Source organism: Drosophila miranda, chromosome 3 (genome assembly GCF_003369915.1).
Source record: "Drosophila miranda strain MSH22 chromosome 3, D.miranda_PacBio2.1, whole genome shotgun sequence".
Classification (NCBI taxonomy): Eukaryota; Metazoa; Arthropoda; class Insecta; order Diptera; family Drosophilidae; genus Drosophila; species Drosophila miranda.
The window spans coordinates 7,093,707-7,116,414 of record NC_046676.1 but is presented as its reverse complement, the minus strand read 5'-3'; the positions used below and the strand labels follow the sequence as shown (position 1 = coordinate 7,116,414).

The 22,708-nt window shown below is 46.0% G+C and overlaps 4 protein-coding genes across 7 annotated transcripts; 3 read left to right on the top strand and 1 right to left on the bottom strand.

Moving 5' to 3' along the window:
- The first annotated feature begins 2,322 nt into the window (after nt 1–2,322).
- LOC117188146 (protein split ends-like) lies at nt 2,323–4,533 on the top strand. The gene is made up of 2 exons (XM_033391541.1): nt 2,323–2,415; nt 2,479–4,533. The coding sequence occupies exons 1-2, from the start codon at nt 2,400–2,402 to the stop codon at nt 4,272–4,274; spliced, it is 1,812 nt and encodes a 603-aa protein (XP_033247432.1). The 5' UTR covers nt 2,323–2,399; the 3' UTR covers nt 4,275–4,533.
- Nucleotides 4,534–5,136: 603 nt separating this feature from the next.
- LOC108158947 (synaptic vesicular amine transporter) lies at nt 5,137–21,291 on the bottom strand. 4 transcript variants are annotated; one of them, XM_017291773.2, is made up of 9 exons: nt 19,763–20,094; nt 18,614–18,845; nt 15,034–15,553; nt 7,269–7,439; nt 7,042–7,180; nt 6,911–6,969; nt 6,238–6,833; nt 5,857–6,174; nt 5,137–5,383 (listed from the first exon to the last, which is right to left on the bottom strand). In XM_017291773.2, exons 3-9 carry the CDS (start codon nt 15,530–15,532, stop codon nt 5,312–5,314), a joined length of 1,854 nt encoding a protein of 617 aa, XP_017147262.1. In that variant the 5' UTR covers nt 15,533–15,553; nt 18,614–18,845; nt 19,763–20,094; the 3' UTR covers nt 5,137–5,311. The 4 variants fall into 4 exon arrangements, with proteins under 4 accessions (XP_017147262.1, XP_033247431.1, XP_017147260.1 ...); XM_033391540.1 differs by lacking the exons at nt 5,137–5,383; nt 19,763–20,094 and adding an exon at nt 21,181–21,291 and having other exon boundaries at nt 5,474–6,174; XM_017291771.2 differs by lacking the exon at nt 5,137–5,383 and having other exon boundaries at nt 5,474–6,174; nt 19,763–20,096.
- On the top strand, nt 9,343–10,920 carry LOC108158950. The gene is made up of 3 exons (XM_033391543.1): nt 9,343–9,464; nt 9,523–9,698; nt 9,758–10,920. The coding sequence occupies exons 1-3, from the start codon at nt 9,346–9,348 to the stop codon at nt 10,753–10,755; spliced, it is 1,293 nt and encodes a 430-aa protein (XP_033247434.1). The 5' UTR covers nt 9,343–9,345; the 3' UTR covers nt 10,756–10,920.
- LOC108158951 lies at nt 12,595–13,627 on the top strand. The gene has a single exon (XM_017291779.2). The coding sequence runs from the start codon at nt 12,691–12,693 to the stop codon at nt 13,078–13,080; it is 390 nt and encodes a 129-aa protein (XP_017147268.1). The 5' UTR covers nt 12,595–12,690; the 3' UTR covers nt 13,081–13,627.
- Nucleotides 21,292–22,708: the final 1,417 nt, after the last annotated feature.

Below are 22,708 nucleotides of genomic sequence, written 5' to 3'. Positions count from 1 at the left end.
TAAAAAGTAAAACTTTTGTTCTCGAGCGTAGCTTGTTTATTCACCAACAACTTCAGTTACATATTTGTAGTTTGCATTTGCATTTGAATTACAATAGAATTGTTTCCAATTTATAAGATAAGGGCGAGCCCGAGTATAGTAAACTCAACGCAATTTACTTTATTTATCCCGATATCTTGTTATAAGTATCTCTATGAAATAAACATTTGTCCAACGACTAGTGCATAGATTATATATATAATAGCTATAATATTGTTTTCATATAATTTTATAAGTGGTTTGTTGGTAATATATTCTACTCGGTCACCGTTTGGCTTAATAAATGTAAGTTTTCTGGTTAGGTTTCTCCCGGCTCTCACCCTAAACATGGCATGGCATGAGTACACATCGTCACATCGTTTGTAGTGTGTGTAAGTGTGATAATAATCTAAGGACTATGGTTAATTTAGTTTATATAAATAGCTCGTATCATATTGTGTTGTGTTTTGACTAATATGCTCGCGCTAAACTATAGAAACGAAGATAGTATTTGGTTTTCCTGCGGTCATTCGCATGTGAACTTGAGAGAGAGTATGTGTGTGCGATTATCTCATATATAGCAAATACATACGGTAAGTTGTTAAATTTAGTATTTTAGTGTGTATTTCGTAGTATAGTGTATATTGAATACTGTGCACAAAACGCTTTGGTTAATTGTAGTAGCATAATAGCTTTGTTTGACCCCATACCAGCTTTTTGTGTGTGTTTTTAAATCGTATTTTGCAAACGATTACACTTTTTTTTGAACATTTAAACATAGTTAGATAACAATAACGATTTCAATATGAGTTATAAGTACTAGGAGTATGCATAATATTTATATTGTTGTTGTTCATTTATAAGCTATATTGTCTAATTCACACGTCTATATTGAATGCTGAGTCCCCCGAACGGGGAACCAAAGCACAAGGTTGTACAATATAACCTTATGAAAACCGAACAAAACCTGTTGCTAAATATCAGATTAGTATAGATACATTTAAATACATATGATGTACAGGTTGCATACCCTGTACAATGCTCTTGTACCTTTTACGAGTATATGTAATATCAAATCTCTGAATTGGTTAATATACATACTATAAAATGTGTGTGTTTGCATGATTGAATTCGGCAATTCTTCAAAGCGTGAAAAGTTACAACGAACACAAAGTCAAAGTCTATGTTGATTATGATTGGATTACAAGTCAATACGAGTAGGTATTAGATATTGTTTGTATAGTTAAAGTTTCACAACAATGGAACAACGATGATAATCAGCAAGTACTTCAGCTATGCGTATGTACAATTTTTCAATATAACCTCATTGTATACCTGCGATTTACTACATTTTGTTTGCTTTTCAACTTTCTTCGTTTTACCGATCTGGCCTAGTACTACAGAGCTATTTATCTCTATGGATCCTGCTCAATGCGTGCACAAAAATGTATTCCAAGGTGGCCCCATTCAGGTGGCGCTATGTTGCATTAAAAATTTGGGATTTTACATGATCCTGTACGTGATCACAACACTTAAAGACACTTGCAGCCATTCAAGAGTCTTGCGGCAGTATCCGATTGATCCAAGTTGATCTGAGTAAGTCGGGGAACGAAATCGGTAATACGCATGAGGGAAACATTCAAATTTTGGGTGCGAATACTCGTAGTTCGAGACTCTCTGTATACGAAAGAACTATGTAGTTTGAATGAAGTTTGTGGGGTAACTCACTTTAGCGATTTCATTCCCCACTTGTAAATGTAATTGGAAACATAAAATGCAAATAAAAACTCACAAATTGTGCACGCATTTCACTGGATTCGATCTTAGCCTATCCATTCGTTTATGCTATGGAAATGGATTCCAAGTACAGTTGGTACCACAAGCCTATAAGATTTCCCTAAATGTGTCAGATAACTTGTGTGTGTGTGTGTGCTATGTGGGCAACAATTTTACAAGAGTGTATTGCGAATATACGTATATAATAATGTGTGATAGTTTAGGAGTATATGTTACTGGTATATTCAACTAGATTCCGATAACTAACTTTAACTTTAACAACTTTAAATTTTAAATTGATTTACTTAAAGAAGGTCGGGTTCGATATCGAGTAGCCCGATAAAGCCCGTGTCAAATGTCACGCCGTATTGCCAGAAAGTTTTAATGGGGCTGGGGAGCCTCGGAACGGGCAACACTTTGTCTTCCAGAATTCGAGAATCGGAGAAAACAAGGGTGCCTGGTTTTTCGGTTTCACATCAATGAAACACATTTTCTTTCTAGTTCTTTTAACATTAACAAAAAATTTTCATTTTTATGATTGGAATGCAATATTACCAATCCCTTTGGCAGAACGTCCTCGGAAAGCACAAAATTACTAGCACGAAATGAGTCATGCAATGCGTAAGGCCTCCTCGTCTCGGCCCAAACAGTCCATATTAATTAACATAGTCCCTTTCTCTGCAGATGGACTGCATCCGAATCGCCCTACTCCCGACATCTTTCGCGGCGATCCATTTAAAATTCAATCGTACAATTTTCGGTATGCCGATCGACCCGTCTACCCAGTACAGCACTACCAGAGGCCAGAGCCAGAGCCGCTCCCCTGCCGAACGCCGCAATTCGAGACATTCTACCGCAATCCCAAGTTTTCCAGCGATCCCGAGTACGCACCGAGCGCGAAGCTGGGTCCGCAGAGCACCACGGCCTTCACGGAACACAGGCGCCGCAAGTTCCTGCGGGACTTCCAGTCCATTCCCACCACTCCGATTCGACGAACCTTCTCCGGCGTCTGCCAGCGCCTGCCAGAGGTGCGCAGTGTCTCAACGGTACCTCAGCCACCACGCTGGCTCTCGCCCAAGGCTCCCGTAGAAGTGACGAATTCTCCGCTTCTGAGGAGCTGCTGCAACCGTGGCGATTATCAGGCAATGGTTCGGGGCCAGAGCCCCTCGTCGTTGTTGCGGAGTGGCAGCGGTAATGTGCTGAAGACTGGAGTACCTAGGAGCGCCTCTGTGGCCTCGTATGACAGGAGGGAAAGGGAGTGGCAACGATCCGTTGCCACTAGAACCAGTTCCAACATCCAGCTGCTGCCTAAGAGAAGCGGCTACAGTGGTTGCGAGATCAACATCAATATCGGCGCCTTGGACTCGGAATCGGAGACGGACAACAATTTAACAATCAAGATTGAGACGGACACTTGTCTGCTGAACAACACGGAGAAGGCAAAGCAGCCGGAGAGACGTAAGCGATCCAGCAGTGCCAGCCCTGTCACCTTCGATATAGACAAGCGATTGTCCAAGTTCAATGTGGCCGACAAAAAGCCCAGGAGAGGCTCGGACGAGGAGGCCAATCAACGGGAGTGGGATCAGGAGCTGAAAATGCAGCGAGAACGCGCCAGGCAGCGGGAGAGGGAGCGAGAAAATCTGCGCCAGCAGGAGAGGCAAAGGGAATACGAGCGCCTCCTCGAGCTCGAGGTGGAGAGGGAGAAAGACCGCCTCAGAGAGCTGGAAAGGGAGTCGCAGCGACGAAGAGAGTACCATGAGTACCAAGAACACCTACGACGGGAACAGTGGAAGCGGCAGGAAGTACCTATGCGTGCCATGCCCACATCCCCCCTGATGATGACCTCTCACTTGCACAGACGTACCTCCAACGATCGTCTGCCCGGGATGGTCCCCTTCCTGGACCGCCCGCCTGCCGCGGCCAGTAAGCGGGCACAGCGTCTTCAGAACTGCTCCAAGAATCTGACATCCCTGAGGGGCCTAAAGAAAGCCACAGCTCCTCCTGTGCCACCTGTCTCCCTGTTCACTACAGCTCCCACTGTGCCTCCTGTCGCCATGTTTACCACAGCTCCTACTGTCAATCCTCCCAGGAGTCTAGAGCGGACCAGTTCGGGCACGTCGAATGGCAACATCCATGTGACGGTAACCACCAATGGTAGCAGTTCCAACCTGCGTCGGCCATCGGCCACAGGGCTGAACGAGCAGAAGAAGTTGAATGGAAGCTCTGGCACCCATTCCCCCATTCTCACCAGGCTAAATAACATCCCCATTAGGATAACCACCTCGGGTCCGGGTGACAGGGACGTGGAGTTCTCAATGAACCAAGTGCGGCTACGAAGTCATTCACCTATGCCGGGTGTGGCTCCACGTGTGAGCACCAGTCGGATGCGACAGGGGGAGGACAGCTCTGTGCAGTCCTTGAATGTCAATATCAACGTCTATGCGGATAACACCTCGCGCACGATGCGTATGTACGAGTAGAGGTAGAGTTTGTAGTTAGGATCAATATCAGGAAAATTCTGGAACCCTGCTCTTCAGGCCGGTAAATTTAGAACGGAACGCAACGGGAATGTGTTCCAGAGTTGAGCTGATCTTGACCCCACCTACATACGTATGTACTCGTCGAATCGTTCCCAGATACAGATGCGGCACTCGTTTAAGCTGACTTATAGTTCTCGGACTTTTGTTTGAAATTGGGTAGAAAGGAAAAAAAATCAATAAAAAAGTGTAGGTTCCCACAGATTGTGTTCGTTATTTTTCCAATGTATATGAGGACGAACCTAGATATCCTAGGTTCCCCCCCCCATTAAATCAATGCAATTGCAGGCGCTTTTGACACAGCAATAAAACCTTCTATTCTGGGAGTAGTGTTTTGGATAGAACTCCTAAACGCTCAGCAAACTTTACATACATACAGTTGCATCTGTTTGTGTTCGATGCAACGACTGTACCTTGTAATGAAACTCTAATATCGTTTTTCAATAGTTCCAATTAATTCAATAATAAACATTTGGTCACTAAATTGCCTCCGGTATATAGTAGGGCTCTTAAGATCGTTGTTTTGGAAGGACTCTCATCAAACACATAGAAGAAGTCTATGATACTTCGTTCCCAGTCAAAACTAAACTTTACCCGTCTTCCCCGAACATCATGCCCGTCAAATAGAGCTCTATAAATACAAAATTTTCTCTGATTAATGGATTTAAATTTTGGGGCTGTGCTTGTTCTTAACGTGTGCGATTTCTTGGTTTGTAGCTGTGGATCTATAGGAGGTTTCTTTTCGATATGATAGTAGAAGAAGGGTTATTTAACACCATAACATTGAACAATAATAACGATTTCATTTGAAATTGCATATGATATATCTGATATTGTTGGTTGTGTTTCCTTTTCTTTTTTTTTTGTCGTTTACTTAGTTTTGCATCTTCTTTCACATATTTTTTTGTAATTTTTGGTCACTCTTTCGGCGACATTGCGTTGGAGTTTATTTTTAGTCATAGTGGGGTTCGGTTCGGCCTTTATTCGTCTTCGTCGTAGTTCTGATAGGTGACATAACGTACCTGTTCTCGATCGCGTCCGTAGATTAATGACTGCAAGGAATGGAGTAGAGCGGAGGTTAGTAGTATTAGGATTAGTATTTTCAGACATGCACAAGACAATGAAACTCAGGCGGTGACAAATAAATACAAATTAAAAATTTTATTACAATCAAATTAAGAAGAACTTAACGCTAAAAACAATGATAATGACTAATAATACAAAAACTAAATACTTAAGCGATCTCGATTGGAAAGGCACTAATAACGCTTAAGGGCTGCAAATTCAATTTCATCTCAGACATTGAAAACATAAACTTATAGGCAAGCGCCTGCATCTAGAGCCTCTCGCTCTCGTATGCTTCGTTCGACTTGCCAAGCTCTGCCGTGCCATGCATAATGGCTGGACAGGATGCCGTCAGCTGGGGAATCGATTTACCGCCGCCGGCACTGGCATTGGCCAGTTCCGTTTCCGGTTCAGCAGCAGCAGCAGCCGCAGCCGCAGCGGCTTCTCTGGCCATACGTACCTTTTTCTCATCGCTGGTCGGTGGATTCTTGAGGAAAGTCAGGAGCGGGGCGTAAAGGAAGCAGAGAATAGCTATGCCGAACAACATCCACTCGAAACCGATGCTCTTCACCAGGGAGCCGGACAGGGCAGGTCCCACAGCAAAGCCCACGCAGAAGGCCACGTCACCTAAAGCGTAGACGCTGCCATAGACGGCTGAATGTCGGATGTCCACAAGATAGCCCAGCTCCGGCATCATCGAAGAGTCGACCATGCCAATGGCAAAGCCAAGGCCGGCGTTGGGAATAATCAGGTGTGTGATAGAAGTGGCCATGGGTATCTGCAATAATTCTCAATGAGTTCGAGCTCAAACCCAATTCAGACATGTTGAAACAAGACTTACAAAGATCAGGCAAGCTCCAATGATGATCAGGCCGAGGCAGGCGGCAAACCAGCGTCCAATCTTGTGTCCCAGGGGTCCGAAGAGATTCGTGCCAATCAGATAGCTAATGGAGGCCGGCAGGAAGGCCACGCCCTGCTCCCAGCGAGTGGCTCCCATGTTGTCGACCATCCACAACGGCAGCGAAGGTTCCAGCATGGCAATACCCATATTGGCAAAGGTGATCGCCCCAGCGGCAATCAGTATGTACGGATCACTGACCAACGACTTCAGGGATGGCGGCTCGGACTCGCATTTCTGCACCGATGGCTGCAGCATGAACAGCTGCAGCAGGCCATCGCCCAGAGCCAAGGCAGCCAGTATCAGGAATGGAGCTGACTTGCCCACAAACTCGTACATGACACCGCCAAAGGGCGGGCCGATGAGAACGCCCAACGCCAGGCCGCCCAAGGCAATGCCCATGGCATTGCCACGCTCCTTGTCGTCCGTGAAGCGATCCGCCAACATTCCCATGCCCGACACCGAAGAGCAGGACGAACCGATTCCCTGTAGAGCTCGGGCCACAAACAGTACCAGATAGGAGCGACCAAAAGCGAAGACTACGGAGAGAGTGGGATTGGCGAGGTTAAGGCTCTGAGCTGTGGTAACTTTTTCTAGCCAATTAAAGGAAACTCACTTATCGTGGAGAGGAACATTATCACGAAGCCGGCGAACATCGGTATGCTATATCCAATGCTGGGAAACGGGAAAGGCAAAGGGGCACAGTCATCATTGCAGCCCTACGGGTATGACTGCTCGTTAACTTACCGGTGCGTAAGGGGTCCCACAATCGGATTAACCAGCAGCTGGACGAAGGCCTTCGAGGCGAACAGCAGGCCAACCTCGACCGTCTCTCCAACCAGCTCGTTATGCCGCTCCTCTAGCTCCCGGTAGTAGGTCTCGTTCTCTGTGGGATGGAGTGGGGGAAACGGATTGGGGGTACCACCGTAAGTCATATTTTTAACGCGTTGCCAATTAGACTGCTGCCCACTTACCCTCCGGACTCATGGTGGAGATCTCAAGGGGAGCCGCCTCGCTGCCATCCTTGTTGCACGGACACGGCGTCGGCGGTGGCGGGGTGTGAAAGGTGAGCGGTGTGCGGGCATAGCTGTCGAGCGGGGCGTCCGGATGTCGTATGTCGTACAGGAACTCGGGTATGATGGGCACTGTGTACGATGCGGTGCGTTACGGAAGGTGTAATTAAAAAGGAACAGAAACACACACAAAAAAAATGTTCCTGCAATTATCCTAAGCGGCCGCTGGATGGCGCTGTTGCCGAAAGCAAGTCTATAGCTGCGCCGGCACGGCCGCTCTTTAATTGCATTTGGTGCTAAAAGTTTTATAATTGCTTTGCCAGCGCCAGAGATTGCCTCGGCCTAATTGAGTTGCAACCGGCAACAAAAAAGGAGGGCCAACCAGGCAGGCAAGGCAAAAATTGTGCATACGCCACCAAGACGAGACGACGATGCGTTTAATTGACTCTCCAAAAGGGGATCCCCAGTCGGTATTCTGGCCGCCTCTAGCATAACCTGCCCCTGCCCCTTTCCCCTTACCCCATCCAGGGGAAATTCAATTTGTTTGTTGCATGTTTCGACTCAGTTTATATTTATTATCAACACCAGTAAAACGACTGCATCACTCAACGTTTGCCGTACTCGTGCTGCTACTCGTAATTGCATTTCCTGCCAAAGGCTAGGCCGAGGTCGGACACGGCTGATGGCAATGGGAATGGGAATGGGGATACGGGCTTTTCAATTGAGTTGCCCGCTGGTTGAGTGAGTGTTGAAAGTAGTTTGAAGTATGTACTGTTGAGGTAATTTGTTTGTACGTGGAGTCGTCTACGTAGACAGGGATTCGTGGTTATCCCACTGACATCACGAGTGGAGCCATATGGGGGTGTGGGTCTGCCATTAATTGGGGCTTTTATGTTGTTTTGTGGGTTCAGGTAAATAGTAAAACTTCTACTGTATCTCATATGCATAAGCGCCTTCATAACCCCCTGCTGCAGGCTTGTGCTGCCTCGTGCTGCCTCGTGCCCCGGGTTCTTCCAATGAGTACAAGCGAAAGTGGAAGCTTTGCCTGACCTGGAACCGACTTTGCCTTAGACTTATGATGCCTCGTGTCAACCGCATTCACCTGTCACATATGTCGGCCATGTAAGCCGACATGCCATTTGGCAGCCTTGCCAAAAAGGAAACCCCCATTCGGAAACAAAACCCTTTGGAAGTCCATGCAATGACATGCAAGCGGAAATGTATGCAAATTTCGTACGATTCCTTTAATTGGGGTTAACCACTTGGAATGCCACAACATCCAAACGATTAGCCAACCGATTTTATGCGACAAAAAGAAAACTGTTGCCTAGTAATTTGTAGGTATCAAGTCCCCAGCCACTCATTAAACTGTCTCCAAAGCTTTTGACACACAAAAAATAATCATTCTGGAAAAGCACGTGCAGCGCAAGGGATGGCAAGGGATGGCAAGGGATGGGCTTGGGCTTGATGGGGGATTGGGTGCTCGTGGTGGTGGATCAGGAGTTACCCAGTCGCTGCTCCGGTTGCATTTCGCGTGTCGAAGACACTTAAAACCGCAAAGCCAAAAGGAAAGCGACTCCGGCAGTCAGGCAGCCATGCAGCCAGACAAACAAACAAACAGTGACTGGAGCTGGAGCTGGAGCTGGTGCTGGAGGTGGCCAGGGCTACGAGACTTGGTATTCTAGTACCCAAATTATTCTGTTTTGTTAGAGGAATGGGTGATTTCACAAAGAAAAGATGGAGACTTATTCACCCGTATAAGGATCCTTCGATCCACTCATAAACGTAATGCTATCACACTTTCCAGCCTGTTGTTCAATATTTTACGACATAATCGGGACCATTCCGATCCAAATCGGTTTGGCAAACAACTTTCGATCAAGTTTAAGCCTTGTCAACAGAACTTAAGCTCTTCTCTAAAAGGTTAAAAAACTTACAAGTAATAAGTGACAAACAGCAGGGACATTTGCCCATCCCTGTGGCCCATCCACAGGTCACAGATACATCGATATGCAGGGCGACATTCGCTGCGCTGGCGATGATGGTGGCGGCATTGGCGGCGTCGTCAAGCCAAACAGCGGCGGCAGTGAGGCAGCAACTGGCGAAGCAGTCAGTCATCGACAAGCGACGAGGCAGAGGACCAAAGCAGCCACAAAAGTATCCTCCCCGAGTTGGTTGTTGGATCCATTAATATGCAAATCATTTAATTACTCAGAGGGGGAGAGGCGGAGACTGGGACTGAGCAGGAAATGCGTCCCATTTGGGAGTCGGCCAGCAGGCCTCTGTTTGTCCGCTCCGTGTGGCAGGAGACGATAGGCAGGCGGCACTTCATCCTCGACTACGAGCCGCGTCAGAGGCAGCGCTGGATGCGCCAGAGGACGCGACCGAAAGGTAAGTGGCAGGTGTATCTACCAAACGGTCAGTGAGTGATGGACTACTGCATCCCACAGCGAACTATCCGCAGACCCAATCCTACGAGGAGTACGAACAGTCGCCGGAGGAAAGTATCGAGCTTCTAGACGAGTATCTGCTGCTGGATGCCACCAAGCTGACCCTGCAGCAGCAACAGTCCTTTCCTGCTTTGGCCGGAAGAATGAATCCCACCTCAGGCTCGGCCACGGCGTTGGGCGGCAGCAAAGAGCAAAGACAGAACAGTCGTCAGGCCAAGAGGCGCGCCTGGCTGCTGAGCAGGGGCAAGACCTACCACCTGGACCACCATCTGGCGGAGCATCAATCGAGACGCAGCTCGCTGCAGGACCCCAGCACACTCTCCGTGACGGCGAACAATCCCGAGGAGCGTCTGGCGGAGCGAGTGCTCCACTGGCTGGACCTGGCCGGACGGACGGACATCGTGAAAGAGGCTCCCATCCAGCCAGTCACCAGCAGTGCCCAGGTGGCCAGGTCCAACCAGAGGAGCCAGCGCACCCAGCACCGTGGAGTGAGCCTCAAGCGAATGGCGACGACGGCCGCAAGCCACCAGCGCTCGGTGGCAAGAAAGCCCAGTGCCAAGCCGCAGCAGACCTCTAACCACACAGTGGTTACCTGCTCCTCCACTTCCGCCTCAGCCAATGCAAATGCCAAGCCCATCACTATCATCTTCAACAAGGAGGGCATCCCCGTTCGCCTCAATCGACCGGCCCGCAACATTGATCTCTGTGCGATGAGCAGCAGTGCCAGTGCCACGAGACGTCTGGCCGGACAGTTGGCATCCGCCCGGCTGTACAGTGGAGCTGCCGCCTCCCCCTCGCATTCCGAGGAGACGCGCACGCCGCCGCACAGCAGTCGGGGACTGGCCGCCAACGGTGCGGGTTCCTCTGTCAGCCTGGACAGCCGGAAGCAGCTCCACATCTTCATGCCCAGCCTGCCCAAGAAGGGACTGTTGCCCTCGGTTGCTGGCTCTGGAGAGGATGCACTGAGCGTCAGTTTTAGTGAGTTGTGTCAGCTTTAGCTGGGAAATCGTACCATTATTATTATTATTTCTGAGCTGTAATTAATAAAGCCCAAGTACATTCCATCTTACTATAATGTTAACAAGTTTTGGGTGATCGGCGTCCGATATGGCAGGGGGCTAAGGTCCTGTTTCCCTTCCATAGAGCTATCCAAAGTTCATTGGCATTCAAGTGGTAAGAGTGTTTAATTTGCCCAACCTCAAGGTTCGTCCCATACCATACCATATCGTATTTAAGGACTATTTGACAGTGCGAAACTTTGCTAAATGTCTCCGCACGTGTTTACCTCGGAAGACAACAAGCGTTATATTTATGGGGCCACAGAAGTGCCACGCCTCAAAGGTAGAGTAGGGGGAGCCAGCTCTACCAGCCTTTGTTCTTGTCCTATTAACATGCTATTAAAACAAACCGCAACAAATGGATAAACAGTCACAGATCCCAACGAATTGTGGCAAACCCTTGGACAACTTTGACTGTTTTCTCTGGTCTTGGGTGTTCTTGGGTAAAAGTAAATCCATTTTGTTTAATACTGAAAATCACTGTACCCGTATTTTAGGTAGTGTATAGTAGGCTCTTGTACTTATTAATATCCTACAACCTTTTGTGGATTTTATTGATTTCCGTTTTTGTTTCGTTGCCATTGAAAGTTTTCTTTTGTTTGGAATTTGGTTCGGCTTTCGTTTATTTTTGGATTAGCCGGCGCCCTGGGCCACGCCCACTTTCTTTTGTTTTGATTTTGGTTCTGACTTGATTGTTGATTTTTACATTTTTTGTGGTTTAAGGGGCACGATCCGGGAAAGCAAAAAGCGTAATCAGTGTAATTGTGGCAATGTTGCATGGTAAATAATAAAATAAAGTTTTGGCTAAAGTTTTTTTTAATGAAAATGGCACGGGGGAATTTTCCCTTATGACATGGCTCATGGAAGAAGAAAGTTTCGTGCATTTTGGATGAATACAACCGATCCGTCACTTAATATGCCTGCCATTTGGATACATTTCTGTATAGATCGGCCTTGATATAATGGAAATAGATTAGGAATGAAAAATTGGAATTCTTCTTCTGGAAAATTAACTTTCCGCCATTTTCGATCGAGTCCATTGCTGTTTTTTAGGAGTTTTAATCTACTGAATAATTAGGTGTTACTAGGTGAAAGATCTATAGGATTTGATTCGAAATCAGCACCATGAAAGTTTGAACTTAGGCACCTATTTGTCTATTAGAACTATTTGTCTTGGTTTTACTGTAGACAGGACGTAAATGAACGTAAACTAAATGTGAACATTACGTATCCATCAAAAGAGCGGGTAATAGGGCTTCAACTGTCAGCCGATTCGAAGGGAAACTTCCTTTTGGCTCTGGTTTCTGTCGCGCCCCATGCCAGCGACACCTGCAACTGGCTGAATGCCACACGTGGCAAGTTGTCGTTGTCTTCGTTGCTTTTATGACTGACGCGTCAGTATTCAGATTTGCTTCGAATATCGATAGGGGGGATGAGCAGTTTGCCCAATGACTCATTGCGTCTGGCATGAAAGCAAAAAACAGCGAAAAAGCCGCACGATTGTGACCTTTGCATCCAGTCCTGGCTTGCGGAATTCATGAAGAACCCCAACCCAAAAAGAAAAGTTCTTTCCCTTCAAGGCGAAGACAAAGACAAAGGGAGCCGAGAGCTGGCTGCCTTCGCAGCAATTACTTTGCAGGCGAATCGGAACTTTGGAACTTTTGGAGTTCCGCCCGACGAGCAAAGAAAATGCGCAACAATATATGGATTACACACATAACAAGGCAACTTATAGACGGGCCCGATGCCTGCCGTGACTTATTCGCGTTTCACCAGCGAGCGCGGCAGGTGCTCACAGGAGAGTCCTGCGAGTCCATTGCTAACAAGCAAAGTTTTCCGCGGCGCATTTTAATTTTCCGGCCATTAGTGGCAGGCATGTCCGTGTCCGATGAGGACTCCTCCGTGGGCAGCCCCTTCAAGCCGGCAACGCCCACGCCCGGCGGCCAGGAGCGAACCAAAGGGCGTCCGGGACCCGAGAACATGCGCCACCAGCAGAGCTTCGAGGCCCGCTACAGCAGCATCATCCAGAAGCAGATCTGGGAGACCAGCATCAACAAGGACGTGCTGGAGCGGCAGCTGAACGCCTACTTGCCCTTCTCCCGCAGTGCGTCGCTCAACAAAGACGGCTCCGGCGGCTTCGACCAACTGATGCCCAGTGGCTCAACGAAGGCCCGCTCCCTGAGAACCACGCCCACCCGCCGACCGGGTCCCTGCCTGGAAAAGCTGGAGACTGTGGACGTGGCCGACCATCAGGCAAAGCCATGAAGGCTTTGAGTTCTTGCTGGCTTAGAGATCCTTCTTGGGCCATCCAAGATAGCGGATAGCTCCCTGGATATCCTTGATGTTCGCTCAAGAGAGCTGATATTCGACCTTTTTAGACTAAGATCATAGGCTAGGAACTGCGTCAACATATATGTATTGCTTAGTTATTTTGGAATAAGTATTATTAACGTTTAAGTCTAAAATTAAATAATAAGTCCTATATCCTTTGAAAACTCTACTAACTATCCTTCTCTCTCAATATTCCTCTAAAGCACAACAACGAACTTAAATAATTTTGTAATTTCGTTTTATTGCTGGCCGGAAGACCCCCAACTTGGGTCCAATTTAAGGCTATCAAATCTACCCCTATTTAAAGCTTCATTCTTCTACTAAGTATTCAATCTCTTTCAATAAAACAAAAACCTTATTGCATATTCAATTTGGAGTCATTCGGGCGTCGAAGGGATACGTACGGGATACGGATAAGGGACCGAGACAACAGCACATCTATGACCCATATAAATCTCCACATGCTCCTAGGCTAAATCTAATTTATGAGAATATTATGCGATACAGAACATGGCGACAGCTACGGGGGCAATGGAGGAGGGATGAGACTGAATAGAGGGTGGCTGTACAGAGATCAAATGAATCAAATAATCAAAAGTATTCGCAGCTATTTTCGCTTCAACACCTTGAGCGCGAAGGGAGAAAGCACTTAAGTGGAAATGCCTCGAGTCGCAAGCTAAAAGCCCCCTCCCCAGAACACTCTCCTTCCTTTCCACCCCATCCATGCCATCCATCAGTCAGTGGCTGGAGAAGAAACAGGAAAAAAGTTCGGGCTGGAGCTAATAGTTTTGCTTCAGCTTTTTCCTTTGACTTTCACTTCCGTTCCCTCAACAAGTTGCTCGAGTGGTTTTCCTCTTTGGTTCTCGGCTATTCCCCATCGCTACGTGTATTTGTCTTCGGCTGGGTGGCCGGCCTGGCCCCAACTTGTTGATTTAAATTCATGAACGTTTAGCACAAAGAAAACTCCCCCTCCCTTGGCGTTTTCATTTTTTTTTTGTGTGGCCTGTTGTATTTGTCAGCCACAGCCACAGCCGCAGGCTGGAGCTGGAGCTGGAGCACCGCCGGACAACTGCGTTCCCACTCAATGTCCATGTGTTTGTCCAGACACTTGACACAAGCACTTGCTCCGGACACATCCCCCATCCCCCATCCCCCACTGCTGCCACTCGGACGGACGAGAGCTTCCCCTGGTTGGGTTTTAGTGTCAAACGCAGGAGGGTTTTCAGTTAAAACGCAGCTCCCTGTGCGTGTCTATTTAATTGACTGTCGACCACTTGGAGCTGCTCCGTTCAGTTACGGCCCAGTCCGGTTCGGTCCATTGGTCAGTGGCAGTGGCCATGGGGTTTTTGTTAATGACGAAGGATTGGTACTTCAACATTGATTAGTTGTCGACAGGGTTGGGCATGACACCCTAGTTGGGCCTAGGGCTACGGTTTGATTTCCCTGCAGGCTTTTCATCGAAAAATTAGCAAAATTAGAGAATACACTAGGATTTGATTTGGACAAAGATCAGAGGCTTAATTGAGTCCCAATGGATGGCCAACAACTGTTGTTCCTACCATCCACATCTTGAAAATCTCTCCAATCAGCACTCAATGACAGTCGAATTGATGAACCGACAGGAGGATGAGCATTGACAGCTTCTGTTCAGCAGGAAAACCGTCATTAGCTTAAGTGGTGCTCTGTGGTAATTTAATGGCGGCACTCCACTTCCTCTACCGCCCAATCCCTTTGGAGAAACGGACCATTTCCAAGCGATTGCCTTCCATGGCAAAGATAACCAGCCACAGGAGATAAATGGTCATGAAATGCTAATGGGCTCCGGGGAAAAAGATTTATTCATGTATATCAAAACCACCCACCCAGTCATTCCCCAGGTGCACTTACCCACTGTGGTCAGCAACATGTTGTCGAGGAGCAGGGCTATGGCAACGATGACGAGGACAAGACGGTTGGAGCCGCGCCAGCTGACCATCCAGGACTTGGCGGCGGACCAGGACCCGGCAGCGCGTGGATCCTCCTGGCGATACTGATCCGGCGGCGGTTGGCGGCCCGTCTGCGTCTGCGACTGATACGTGGGCGGCGGCGGGGCCGGGGGCTGCCTGCCAACGCCGAGAATGCCGCAGTCCGTGTCCATGTTGCCATTCTGCTGATTGCTGTCCAACTGTTGCTTGAAGGGATTTTTGCTGGGTGTGTTGATGCCACCGGGATGCTGTTGCTGAGGTTGCGGCTGATTGTTGGCGTTTATGGTGAAGGAGGTGGTCTCACTGCCGCTCGCTGCTCCTGCGCTAATCTCCGACTGTTGTTTCTGCTGCTGCTGCTGCTGTGCTGTGCTCTGCGAGAGTTTTCTTGGTCCACCATTGCCCGCATCAGTCGATGATTGCATTGCGTCGCTAGCCGCTAGTTGCTAAGGGTCGGACAGGGAACAACTGTGATTAGATCTAAGCGGATTGCCTTTTAAAATGCAATCAAATTATAAGCGGCTTTGCCTGCTCCTTCTCAGGCAGTGGCAGTGGCGGTGGCAGTGGCAGCAGCAGCGGGAGCGGCAACGCCAATGCCAGTCTTATTCCCACCACCATCCCAATCCCATTCCCATTCCCAATGCTGCGTTCGCCTTATGCCTCAATGATTTTCGCTAATTAAAAATAAATTATATATCTTGCGATTTGAATTCAAAAGTTTATTTCACACGAGAACTCGCATTTAATAGAATCATACACAATTTAAATATTTATTTAATTGCCTTCCCCATCCACTCCCACACACAACCGTGGCACACACCGTGGCACAACGGGGCGTATGCGCGACATTTGTCATTGAAACATCTTTCGTTGCCTATCGCAGGGCGCAAATTAAATTTGAAAACATAATTCGTTTAGAGAGCGTGTCGGGACTGACACAAAAGAGCGCTCCTTCTGGTTCGAGTTCTTTAAGTTTTCGACGAAAAATTGAATTACCCAACAATTAGTGCCAAAAAGGTTTTCTAATTGAGGGTAAAACGAATGCAAAGATACGATACGATTGACTAAATGGATATGGATGCAATCAAAGGGGAAGCAATTTCCCAGCCATTCATAAAATAATTTTCCTAATTTGCTTGTGCAATCGGAATAGAATATATGTATGTATATATATTTATGGGACCTGTCCAAGTTCCTCAATTGATGCTCTTTGGAGCGGATGACAAGTCTGTCACTGGATACCATATGTTTCAATTCGGAATACGATTGCATGTGTCTGATAAATGGTCTAGGAAACACATCGCACAACGCTCAATAAAAGCGAATGAGAATTATACTGCGACTGTGTCACGTTTTGGGGGCGTGACAGGCGCTACTACATTTTTAATTTTAATTGATCCAATCTGTCCAAATTAAATGTAAACAGCAAAGCTGACGCATTAGTTCTAACTACTAACAAATGCAATCATTTGCTTAAATAATGGGAATGTAGTATGTACTTAGCAGGCACGTAACTGGAGTATCTGTTAATGCTGCGCGATCTTACCTCACAGCTAATTCTTTTCTGTAAGAGTATCTATTTAAGATACGGGAATATCAGTTGCACAATGAGCCTGAGCTCCCGCACAGCCTTTAGAATTTATAGAACCCCTGTTATTGCAATTGAACTGCTTTACGATCTTCGGTACGCGCACAGAAATATCAATTGGGGCGGGCGGGACTCTGTCCCAAGGAAGTTCTCTGTCAAGATGCAACCAGGAAGCTCTGATCTAATCGAATCTGCTTAATTGCACTTTCACTTTCGGCTCACGCTACGGTTCTCGATTCGTTGGTTTTCTTCGGTGGCTGGTGGATCGTTCGTGGCGCGGACTCTACCGACAAGTCGTCGCTCTCAGCTCAAACTAAAAACTTTGGCGTGCTGCCTGAAGCTTATTAAACGAAATCATTTTTGCACAAACAAAAAAGATTTTCTGCCTTTGGCATTAGTTAGTTTATCGCTCGTGTTCGTCATTTGCCGTACACAGAATTGTCTGAGCGTTCTCTGTCTGTGTGTGTTTCTGGCCGGGAATCTCTGTATTTGAAATGAATGCACAATGAAAAGTGTGTAAAATACATTTTAATAATCATTAATTAGCAATTGGCATGCAATTTCGGTTTTTACGCCTATGGGAAAACCGAAACCAGACAAAGGCAAATGCTTATACAAAATTATGCAAATTCCGTTGGCTCACAACTCGAAATTCGATTTCGCACTCTCATAGAACAAAGAACTGGCAGTTCGACTTGTGCATCCAGAGCTTGACTGTTTAATATTTTCAATTTCGATCTGATTATTCAATCTGATCATATTCCGGATACATCCCGTGTTCCACACAACAATAAATTAAAGCAAGAGGAAACTCTAAAAACTCTGTTTGGTATATTAAAGTGGGGGTACAATTGCATTTCGTAAATTCAAATATAATATCCCAAAAGAAATAAGTTTATTCAATATAAGCAACTTTTTGGAGCCATTTCCCTTCGTCTTATATGCTATCTGATAAATCGATTTGCTTGGGTCTCAGACAAATCATCTGTAAGCCACTTTAGATAAGTTTGAAATAGGTATCATTACCAGCAGCTAACTTTTGAGGGACTCGTGTAGGGTATACAGAATTCAGCTATGGCGAAGCGGCTTCCGCTTGCACGTGCGCTGCGCTGCGCTGCGCTGCGATGCGATCCGATGCAGTGCGATTGTTTCGTTCATTATTTATGCTCTCTCAGTTGTTTCTTTTGATTGCTGTTGTCGCTGCTTCTATTCTAATAATTGTTTCTGTTGGTAGGGGTAGGAGCTGTGCTGTAGGTTGAGTGGAGCTTCTGTTAATTGCACAATATTCATTTTCAACTGCCGACGGTCAACATTTAGTGCGGCTACTTGCCACATGCCTTCTCCACTAGCTTCGACACGCAACTTTATTTAAATTGTGCTCATTTTTCAGATTCTTATTAATTAACACGAAGCTCAGCTCAGCTCCGAGCATGAGCACGGACTTGAGCTTGACATTGAAGCAAAAAATACATATAAGAGCTCTTTGTCCGTTTTATTACGCTTGAGACCTTTGCTTGGATTACTTATCCGCGAGTAAACTCATAAATTCAACCTGATATCAAAGGCTGCAATTTCCCGCATATTTCCCCTATAAGTCTTATTGTTCTGTAATTGCAATTTTAATTGCAAAACGGTAGCCGCTCATCCATATAGTAAATGGGGGAGCCGTGTAAATGAGCCCCTCTAAACTAATTAGTTCAAATCGATGCCAACTGGCAATCATCCCAGAACGTGTCTAAGTGGGTATCATAGATCATACGACTTGATCACTCTGATGGTTGAGAGCTGACATAAAAAAACGAATGTAAGACGGAAAACAAGCTCTGACAGGGAATCAAATGATAACATCCTTTAAGAAGATGTCCTCAAACTCTTCATCTGGCTTCATTGCTTATAATATTGTATAGATAGGACTCACCTGGGTTATTTTTTATATACGGCTTGGCTTCTCCTCCTTCGCCCTGGGGTCTACTGTTGCTGGTTTGTCTGACGCTCTTTAGCTTTGGGGCGGGTGGAAGGTACTTATGTCTGTCCTGCTTCTGGTTCTATTGCAAAGGAAACTTGTGGATATTGCTATGATGATTGCTGGTGTGGTTGTGTTGTTTTGGCCGGTCTTTTGGCGGGTGAAGTCGTGCGTTGTTGGAGTATTCCTGTGGGTGTATAATAAAATGAATCAATAAATTGCAAAATGGTTGTGTAAATAAAGAAGCCAAAAGCGTGCAACGGATTTTCTGGTCCTTCATGCAACGAATAACTGTGAGCCACTTGTGGAATGTTTAGTTGAAAGCCGAGCGGCATTCCTTTTGAGTGGAGTGAAGTGTTTGCTCTTCTGAATAGCAAGTTCTTTGGCCAAAAAGGAAGCTTACACAAAGTACGAATTATGACAATAAGTTGCAGTTAAGAAAGATTTATTTTGTTGTTGAAAGTTGAAACCTTTAAATATATCTACAGACCTTATCATTGCGGGTATCTGTGGCATTTCTCTCTCTTATTTATATAGTTAATAATATTTTTTCACAACTCTATTGAAACCATCAAAACTTATCCCAAATATTCGCAAACATAATCGATTCCCAAAAGGTAAATACCGTCAACAAAAATCGGATTCCGTTCCCACAAATTACTCAATGAGACTGCGGCTATTTGTCCCGGGCAAACAAAGATAAATACATATATGTATGAATTATTTGTCTTCGATTTTTCCCATGTTTGCCAACAAGCCAGGCAAATAATCTTGTGTGCCCACCAGGCTCGATTCAAATCGATTAATAAATACTCGCACATTCAACATATTTAAAAGCGTTTGTTGCCGCTTTAAAATGCTAATTTCAGTTTCGATTCTGACGGGGCTACCGCGGTACATTGACGAATCTCAAGATATGCAAATGAAACCCGTTTGAATAAATTCACATGTGGAACTTGGAGTCTCAGCACAAACTAGAACTTTCACTATTATCGTAATACGTAAAAAAAAAACCAAAAAAAAAACCAAACTATTTAAATATACTGTATAATTTATTGGGAGAGTCGTCGTCGTCGTCACTCTTGCACCTCAACTGGAACTTACACCCTTTTCCCTTGCGAGTTTTCACATATTTTTTGATGTTTTTGTGGGTGTTGGTTTCCGCTTTTAGGGGTTTGGTAACGCACTATCTCAGTCGCACATTTGTTAGAACTGATGTTTAAAATGAAACTTTAAACCACATTTTCGTGGCAATCCAACACAAAATGATAAGGCAGTGCCACAAGTGTCAGTATCAATGTGTGGCGCTGGTGCTGGTGCTGCACTGGAAACGTGGAAATCTAGCACGTCCATCAGCCACGAGATCTCATCTCGCACTGAAAGCCAAAGCGAGCGCCAGCGGCGCACGAGGCGACGGCGATAGCGACAACGACAGGGAACGACTGCGTTCAGGATGCGGCTGTGGATGCGAGGACTATGCGAAGAAGCAGCAACAGCACCAGCACCAGCGGCCGAGGCAAAGGCAGAGATAGAGACAGAGACAGAGGCAAAGGCAGCGCAGTCGGCACTCGCTGCCACTTGTTGTCTGCCGCTGCCTGTTGCAGTCCATCCATCCCATCCCATACCATCCCATCCCTGTTATCCGTTTGGCCCTTCTCTGTCTCTCTCGTTATCGCTCGCGCTCCCATCACTCCCACTCCGAGTATTGATGAAAACTGCCAGCGGCAATGCTTCTGCTCAATTGCCTTCATTGTGTGTGGATGTAGCCGTGTCCATGTGCGTATGTTTGGGTATCTGTGTGTGGGCTTCCGTTTTCACTGTCAATTGCGTTACGCCTGGAAGTATGCAGCGTGTTTTGGGGGCTGCCAGAGAGGCCACACATACACATACACATACGCATCCACACGTACGCATTATGCCTAATTGATTTTCGCGCTAAGTGGCAACGCGTTTGCACAAGGGTGTGTTTGGGCAGAACTTAACAGGGGAGGACAGACGATAGCCAACATTTTTGGATAATACTTGACTCCGCAACCAACGCCGGCTTAAAGATCAATATTAAATACATTTAGGAATTATTTAACAATTTCCTTTCCGACTTTCCATGTAAATTAAATGATTTAATAAGTACAGGTCTTCATGTCAGTTGAATAAGTTGTCTGCACCTTCCGCACAGTTTTCTTTACTCGCTTTTGTTCTGCAGACTTATATATACAATTTATTTATACATATTCTTTACGCACACTTCTTTTAACAGCTTCCGAACATGATAGTCTGATCGTTATGTATATTCCACTTCTTTAAGCATAATAAGGTCAACCATTTATGCTCCCTTGTTATCTCGGAGAGTAACAGGTGCGTTGCATACTTTCAGGGCATCGGCCCGAGTGGATAAAACCAGAACCCGAACGTGTTGTTGCCTTGATTCTGCCAATTTCCTGGGGAGCAAGACGTACATATGTATGCATCGAAGATACCACACCTGATGGATAACCGAGATGAATTTCAACCAATCAACTTACTCATGGGCTCTACAATTAATCCGTTTCTGGTGCAATCTATTAAGGCAGCTAACCGGATCAGGAGCTTGATATTCACACGCGACTGAGGCAGAGATAGGGAGCAGACCGGACCAGACCGCAACGATTGGAAAACGACACGCGACTGACTTGGAGACAGCGACCGAAGCAGACCCCAAAGGCAGAGGACAGGCTCGGTAGTATTAATAGGAATTGATGATGGTTGTGCGGCTGAGCCGAGTTCTGCGATCACGTCTAGGGCTTGAATTTGCATATAGAAGTCGATATATAAAACTTGGAATCCACAGCAGAAAACAACGGCCAAGCGAAACAAGGCAAGAAAGAGTCAATGGCAATGAAACAATACTAATGTACATATAAACAGGTCGGCCTGCTGAACTGAACCGAACTGAACTGGTCAAATGGGATGTGGGGGAGAAACCTTGAAGAAACCCATCTTCAAAGAGCTCAAAATCACTGGGGATATTCGCTCGAGTTAAACGAAATTATGGTATGGAAATGTATGCAGATGAAATTGTAATGAGCTACTATGTTAATTAATAAAATACAAAAAGAAAGATTCATTTACTTATTAATTATTGGATGTGATTATGGAGTGTCAGATATGTAAGGTTATTTATTTATTGCTAATAACTGAGGCTTTAATTGAAGCATAATTCAAATGGAAATACTTGAATCGACTTTGGTTTCCTTTCGACGAACACAAAAACCGAATAATAACACGGAAGAACCCGCTCACAAAATCGATATCCCAACACTTTCTTTTGTGCGGAACTTTTCGAGGAAAAAAAGCATCAACAATAGAGCCATGAAAAGGTGGAGAGTTCCATTGAAGTGTTAAAGTGGCGTCGCCCAAATAACTTCAAAGTTAATGGACTAGAAATCGACCAGGACTGATGGCATTAAATAATACAGTAAATACGGGAATGAAATGCTTTTGGGCCGTGAGCAGCGGCAATATAGCAGTTGGTCAGGGCTAAAAGCCTCAAGTTTCTTACAATGTGGGCCCTGACAAATTGAATTTGCCACATATGACAGCTTAATTCGGCCTCGCTGGGGTTATGGTTACGTCGATGACAAATGTTGCTAGCAGGACACTCCAACATATGCGGGTCATTCCGTTGACAATCTCTGCCTTGTAGTCAAGTTTTATCACTAAAGCAAAAAGGCTGAAAAGCAGAAAGAAGGAGATGGAAAACGGGACAAATTCATTCGACCGCAATTGTTTAATTTCCTTTTGTTTGAAAGGCAGTGTAGGAGCGACCGAGCCGGACAAAACTTCCCCCTGGACGGGCTGGAGCGGAGCTGTCATTAGCATTTGCGAAATCTATTTAAATTCACGAGTGTGGCCCCAGTCAACGTTCAAATGTCACCCTTGGCATGAGAGGGAAATATTTTTCATTTTTATACAGAGGGATGAGCATGCGATGAGATGACGATAAGTCCCATTCTGTGCGTGTGGGTGCATGGAGTACCGCATATTTGGTGGCATTCAATTGGAATATCAACA

Excerpts from the sequence above, each read along its gene's own strand:
- LOC108158950 (XM_033391543.1), top strand. The coding sequence starts at position 9,346 with ATGATGGTGGCGGCATTGGCGGCGTCGTCAAGCCAAACAGCGGCGGCA. Across the intron at positions 9,465-9,522 it reads GGACCAAAGCAGCCACAAAA|AGGGGGAGAGGCGGAGACTG; the intron begins GTATCCTCCCCG and ends TTAATTACTCAG. Across the intron at positions 9,699-9,757 it reads CCAGAGGACGCGACCGAAAG|CGAACTATCCGCAGACCCAA; the intron begins GTAAGTGGCAGG and ends TGCATCCCACAG.
- LOC108158951 (XM_017291779.2), top strand. The coding sequence starts at position 12,691 with ATGTCCGTGTCCGATGAGGACTCCTCCGTGGGCAGCCCCTTCAAGCCG.
- LOC108158947 (XM_033391540.1), bottom strand. The coding sequence starts at position 15,532 with ATGCAATCATCGACTGATGCGGGCAATGGTGGACCAAGAAAACTCTCG. Across the intron at positions 7,181-7,268 it reads CTCCACCATGAGTCCGGAGG|AGAACGAGACCTACTACCGG; the intron begins GTAAGTGGGCAG and ends TCCATCCCACAG. Across the intron at positions 6,175-6,237 it reads TTGGAGCTTGCCTGATCTTT|ATACCCATGGCCACTTCTAT; the intron begins GTAAGTCTTGTT and ends GAATTATTGCAG.